Genomic DNA, 6,872 nt, shown 5'->3' on the forward strand with positions numbered 1-6,872 from the left:
TAAGGAGGTTTTGGGTTTTTTTGGTAGCTCACAAGTCTCAGTCCACAGCGGTCTGATCAACCTTAACATTGGACTGGAGAAACGTGTTTTTTTGACAGTCAGTCGATGTGCACATCAAGGCTACAACTATAAGAAATAATGTGGTCATAATGTTGGCTAACTGACTTTTGTTCGTCATTCTGTACCATCACGGGGGTTTCTGCACATCCTTGTGGGGGGGGGAAATTTTTTTTTAGCACAATTTCGGCTGCCTCCTCCTCGCGTGCTTTTTTCTCCTTTCTTTCTGCCCATTTCCTCCTTTTTTTCGGCAGGAATGGGGGTTCCATTCCTTCAGCAATTAATTAACGCGCTGCCCGGTGTCAGCTCATCGGTCAGCTCACAACTACAAACAACAGCCCGCGCGCTGGTCTCGTGAGAAACGGAGTGGAACAACCATCTTCATTATTCTCCTTGAAATGTAAATGTGCCCAAATCGCTAGTCTGGACAGCGTGTTGCGTGGTTCTCACTGCGCCTCATACCGTGCGACTTTACTTTGGACACCTGCCCTGCCGCAGTTCATGGATTTGGCCTGCAGTCACGCATCTGGGCTGAGAATAAACACGGGCCATGTCAGCAGGCCGAGGAATCGTGAGTGTGCTGCCACGGTGGCGTTCACAAGACATACAAAAAAATAATAACATGGTTGTGGCTAGGTTTAAAGCCTAGCCTAACTTTCTTCGCTCTCCTGCATGAAACAAAAATGCCTCTCTGTCACTGGGCTGTGTGTAATGTTGTATTGCAAGTTGGGCGGGGCCTGGTAGCTGCGTGTGTGTACTTGTATAGGAGAGAAAACTCATTTTTGCGCGCGGGAACGATTGTCAACATAGTACTCTGTTCACATGTGTCGCATGTTGGACGACATCGCATGTAGTGCAACTCCACGATGTATCTGTAACGCGATATATCGCCAAGCCCTAGTTCCAGAGAATGGAAAATGCACCAATGACCCAGAAGGTTTTTTTGTTGTTGCTAAATCTCTCTAAAAAGGTCAAATGTCACTTGTGTTTCATCAATCTTGATACAGGGTACTTATTATAATGTTATAGTCTTGGATTTCCTAAAATTGTTTAGTCTACCATCATCATTCAGGGTGGTTTCACTATAAGTATCAGTCATTTACATGTTTCTTACTTTGTTCAATCTGAATTTACTTTAAAATAAAAAAATTATATTTTGATTCTGACTTTTATCTGACTTTTATCATTGCTTTGAGAAAAAAGATGATTAATGTACCCCTTTTAGAAGTGAAGATATGTTCATTTTGTTCTTGAGCCTGAGACCTGAAAAACAGGCTCAGGGCTTAACAGGTTAAGAAACGAGCAATAAAAGGACAAGAGAATACAAATTTAAAATAGAATAAGACGGGTATAAAATAAAGTAGAAAAATGACAGTGCCGTGTAGGATACGAAAGTTCATTGATTTAATAAAAGGCACAAGTATAAAGGAAAAGGATTGATTTAATGTTTGTTACAGATGTATGTAGTATAATAGCTAAACATAACCAGGCTCCCTTTTAATCTGAATAGGATGGCTTTGTTTGTTCATAACACTCATCATCTCCATCCAGGCTTTAGCGTCTCCCAGCGGGCCCCTGGCACTGGACGGCCCTCAGGTTCTGGATGCCCCCCTCCTGCCCCCTCTGGCCTCTCCGACCAGGGCCCGCTCCCCTGACGTCATCTCCTCAGCCTCCACAGCCATGTCCCAGGACATGCCGGAGATCGCCTCCCAGACCCTGCAGCTTCAGCGGGTCCTGGGGTCCGGTCTTGAGTCTTCCCCTCTCTCCGCTCTGCAGACGGACAGCATGGCCTCGGCTGCGTCTGCCCTGCACCTGCTCACCTCCCCGCGCACAGCCAACAACAACAGGTACAAGGATGAGAAGCAAAGGAGAAAGTGCAGCGCAAAAGTGAATGCTGACATAAATGTTCACAACTTATCTCAGATGCTGTCTGCTATCCTTTTATCTTTCCATCTATCTATTCATCTATCTTTTCGTCTATCCATCTATCCTATTACCAATCCTTTTATCCATCGTTCATCCATCTAGTTATCGGAATCAAACAAGTTTTATTCCTCCCACATAGGGGAAATGTACATTGTTACTGGGGAGGTTGTGGCTCAGTTGTTAGTGCGCTGATCTTCAGATCACGGGGCACTGGTCCCGCTGCAGTCAACATTCCGCTGTGTCCTTCCCTCCAAATTGCCCCTGTGGGGATTGCCCACAGTATTGAATGTATATAAGTCACTTTGGATCAAAGCGTCTAACAAGTGACATATCATGTTACAGCAAAAGAGAAGATAAAACATTATTGGATAAAGGGCTTGCACAAAATGTAAAACATTACAAATGAAGTTATTCCTATCCATCCTTCCATGCATCTATCTGTCTCTCCGTCCATCCATCTATCCATCCATACTCAAACAAACATGCAAGCATTGAAAAATGTTTACCAGTCATTTAAACCATGTAGACATTCTGGTTAACAAACTATGTTTTTTAATAAACAAAACCATTTTGTGTTTCAGCCTTTTGTCCCTGGAACTCGGATGTGCTGATATCTCAGTGGGTGGAGCTGTGGAGTCAGAGCCCAGACTAAGCAACACCCCGTCTCTGCTGGAGAACGCCCTATCAAAGGAGAACCCGGGGGCGGGGGGAGGGTCAGAGGGGAACATCAGCCACACACCCTGGCCGGCTGCGCCTGACATCACCAGAGAAACCAGGAACAGTCTCAGGGACAATGGTCTTGGAGACTGGTAAGAATTGCATTAAACAGTTCTAAACATAATCATGTACACAAAGGATTTAAAAAAGCTCTAAAATCGAATTTTCAAGTGTGACCACTACTTTACTTTAGTAAACTTTGACATGCGTTGGAGACAATATTTCAAATATGTCTGGAGGTGTTTGTGTTATTCCAAACAAAGGAACATGATTGACAAAACTAGTATTGTTCACCATAGAGTATTTTTAGAACAACCCGGACGTTAGCATTGCAAGGGCTCCCTTAACTAAAAGCAATTGGATTTTAGAAAAAAAAAGAGATCTGTGAGAAACTACATTGTGCGACAATTAGAAGTTTGGTACATATTAACATAACTTTTATGATTTTTGAAACATCAATGCAATCAGCAGAAGTAAATACGTAGCTATAAGGCAACAAATTACATCGCAGTTGCTTGACTTAATGTCAACAACGCTCAGCTAAAGGGGGTTAATGTTGGGCGTGATGAATAATAAATAAATATTCTTGTTAGCAATCACTGTTTCTATGACACATAGAAGATTTGGGCATTTGTGAGTGGGGTATTTACTGACTTATTTTCTGTTGTAGAACACAAACTGAAAATCGGTTCAGCTTGTGTCAACCACAGACCTTATTTTGGTAATCTAACCAAAAACTCTTTCAAAAAAAACCTTGACATTGAGACAAGGGAGGCTAAAAGTGCTAAATGCTAACTCATTCCTGCACCACTCTATTTACAAGATCCTAACACAAAAGTCTGATTTAGTGCCCACTGTCATAAATAGAAATTGCACACTGTTATTTTTGTTTAAAAAGGTGCATAATCTTGTTTTAACCTACCGAAGCATATCCAGTACCAGAACGTAGACACATAATAATGTAAACAAGCAGTAAGGCTTGCAAAGTGATAACATGTCATTGACAGAATGACCAGGTCAGTTGTCAAAGCAGTGTGAAAAGCATTTCTCAAAAGTGTCACATTTCTACTTTGTTGCAGTTCAAGGGAGGAGGCGAAGGACCGACACTTGAACTCACCTTACCACCGGCGCTCCTACCACCTCACACAGAACGACAGTCAGGACGCCGGCGCTGAGCAGAGGTAACACAAATGAACAAATAAGATATGTCCAATTTCATCCTAGATGGAAGATATCTCAAAACAAGGCAGCACAAGTTCAGTACTCTATTTGAGGCACAATAACATCTTGATGTTAGCGATCTTTTCCAAGATGATTATGTAGCATGAACTCTGATACATGATTACTGCAGTGGTCTACTCTGTTCTTATCTTCATGTTTCTGTGTCTGTTCAGTGACCCTGATGATGAGGTGCCCACCATGGCAGCATCCTCAGGAAACTGTGGTCGTTCTTCCCACAGACTACCAGTTAAGGAGTGGAAGACCTCACCACGAGGCTCACCAAAAGTAAAGAGGAAGACCAAGAAAGATGACAGGTATGTTGTTTGATAGTGAAGGAATCAATTAGTGTTCCCTGTCCTGATTTTTGTACAGGACGGAGACTCAGTTTCAACATTTAAGTGGGTGCAAAAGACATCTTTCTCAGTCTGCTCTGATTGGTTAACTGTCCGCCTCCGTTGTTATTGGTCAACCGTTTAGAGGTGTCCAGCCCCTTAGCCTATCACATACAATGTGTTGGAGCGCTAGCCAATACAGAGCGTTTCATATAGATGGGAATAAACATATGTTCAATGCCTCTTTGAATGAGTTGTTTGATTTATTTTGACCTTAGTCAAACTCCATAACATAGCTACATCACAATCATGCATTGGCAAGCGCTGCAACACATAGTACTCGTAGGCTAAGGGGAGGGACATATATAAGCGGTTGACCAATCACAACAGAAAAGAGGTGCTGCAGCAGTATGACAACAATAAAGACCTTTTTCAACATTAAAGCACATAAACTTTAGATAAAGGGTAAAAGATAAACCTAAAAATAAGCATATTATGCCCTCTTTAATTAGTTTTCTGTAACTCAATCCAAAACAATCATTAATTTGATGTTAATATCTGCATTTAACATAAATGAATGAAAGAGAATCAGTCTCTAACCACATACATAATGACTTGAGTCATTGGTTTGAGTATATTCAATAAAGGCGTCACCTTTCTTTCTCCTTCCTCCTCAGTGAATCTTCTCTGTCCAGGCAAATGGAATCTAGTCAGGTAAGGTGCTCACTGAACATTGGTCAGCTTCTTTAGTATTCATTAACTGCTACAGTTATACTTAAATGGGAGAAAAGCAATTTTTAGTATTTTCAAATGATTGGTTCCCTTGATGTTCTCTCGGAAACACATTACACCTTACTTTAACTATGAATTGATTTGTTTTCCACAAGGGGACGACATAATATCAAAACAAGCTTGCAGTTACACAAGCTTTGAAATGCTTTTCCAATCAACCCCCAATGTTGAGCTTTTTCACTCTTGCCCTACCTCCCATAGATGAATGCAGAAGTGCAGGACGAGCTGCTGATGCTCCTGCGCAGCCAGCAGAGGGAGTTAACTGAGCTGCGTGGACAGATTACAGCCATGCAGAGCGCCATCATGGTCCAGGTGGAGCACGTCCTCTCCAACCACCAGGAACAAGAACGTATCCTTCGGTCTTTTTCAAACTGGATTTGACATTTCTTTCATTTTACACCTCACTTAGTAAAAAGTGTCCTAAAGGCACGAAAAGGGTTGTGTATAGAGTTGTGCAGGAATGAGTCCTAAACCAGAAAGGAGTTAGCCTTTTAGTACTTTATGTGTTTTTGATTGGATGCCTGAAATAAGGTATGTGGTTAGCACAGACTAAGTAGATTTTTTATAAGATACGCCAGTAAACACTCCATTTGTGACTGTCGGAAGCTTTCACGTGTCTTCAAACAGCGGTTGCTAACAAGTGGCCAAATGAGACTGCTAAACGTCATCACATGAAACATTAGCCGCCTTTACCTCACCATTGATGACGTCATGCGACTGCGATGTCGTTTATGTATGTTTATAGCCTAACGTTAGCTTTCTACTTCTGGCGATTACAATTCAACTATTAAAAAAATGGGTGTTAAGTAAATATGATCCTGCCTCACAAAAATTGTACGTATCATAGATGTGCGTTTTCTTATTTTTTGTAATATGGAAAATCCCGTTGCTTTTTGTTGAAGTAGCCCTTGGGATGCTTACTTGGATATTGGATCTATCGCAACTCTTAACAAAAAGCTATTTATAATGCATGTATTTTCTGATAAATGCCTACAAAGTTGTTTTAACAGTTCACCCGCAGTTCTCTATGAAGGGCGTTTTACATATTTGTTATGAGCCTTGACCTTTTGTGACCTCAGAGCGCAGACTAGAGCGAGTGCTGGCAGAGAGTCAGAATCGTCAGCAGCAGCTCCAGGATCAGCTGAGCCAGCAGCTCAGCCACACCCTCAGCTCAGTGCTCACCAACAGGATGGACAAGGTGCTGCGGGAGGAGATGAAGAAGACAGTCCCACAAAGTAAGACAAACACGTCATTTAGAACTAAATCTGCAATCAGACACAACAGAGTAGAGCTGTACTCTGCTGAGACAAAGTGGATTGTTCCTAAGAGCAGTCATGTCCATTTATTACCAGATGATGGTGGTATTGCACCATTTTGTTGATTGCAGGATGCAGAGGAGGATTATTTCAAAGCAGAATAGAATGGGAGGGATGAAACTCTCTTTAATGGCCACACGTGCAGAGCACATAGCACACACAGTAGAGGCTTCTCATTTCTCTAATTCCCCTCCTCGACTCCTATCCTCGAGACTTAGTCCCGCCCACAGGAGATGCGAGCGGAGGATTGAGGAGGGGAACCAAGGCGAGAGGAGGGGAAGCAGCAGGCGGTTAGAGAAATGAGAACTCCTCTCCTCTGAGCGGTAATTTTAAAGAGACGTCCATTAATGATGAAAGGAGGCACAGCAGCCCTCTGTCTGATGGACAGATGTGTTCATGACGACTTATATATTTACTTTTAATTCATTGACAGTGCGGTATAATGAGACAATAACAGGCTACAGATGCGGACATATACACACATATATTTATATATATATATATATATATA

The 6,872-nt window shown here is 42.1% G+C and overlaps 1 protein-coding gene across 1 annotated transcript in view; it reads left to right on the forward strand.

Moving 5' to 3' along the window:
* Positions 1-558: 558 nt before the first annotated feature.
* LOC104949197 (enhancer of mRNA-decapping protein 4-like) overlaps positions 559-6,872 on the forward strand; it is a 54,447-nt gene continuing 48,133 nt past the window's right edge. The window contains exons 1-8 of the mRNA XM_010775503.1: positions 559-628; positions 1,568-1,904; positions 2,565-2,792; positions 3,780-3,881; positions 4,095-4,235; positions 4,931-4,967; positions 5,247-5,394; positions 6,125-6,280. Of these exons, the coding sequence (XP_010773805.1) occupies positions 559-628; positions 1,568-1,904; positions 2,565-2,792; positions 3,780-3,881; positions 4,095-4,235; positions 4,931-4,967; positions 5,247-5,394; positions 6,125-6,280 (1,219 nt within the window). The remainder of the gene's footprint in view (positions 629-1,567; positions 1,905-2,564; positions 2,793-3,779; positions 3,882-4,094; positions 4,236-4,930; positions 4,968-5,246; positions 5,395-6,124; positions 6,281-6,872) is intronic.

The sequence above is a fragment of the Notothenia coriiceps genome, unplaced genomic scaffold (assembly GCF_000735185.1).
Source record: "Notothenia coriiceps isolate Sejong01 unplaced genomic scaffold, NC01 NC01_scaffold00015795, whole genome shotgun sequence".
In the NCBI taxonomy this organism is placed as follows: domain Eukaryota; kingdom Metazoa; phylum Chordata; class Actinopteri; order Perciformes; family Nototheniidae; genus Notothenia; species Notothenia coriiceps.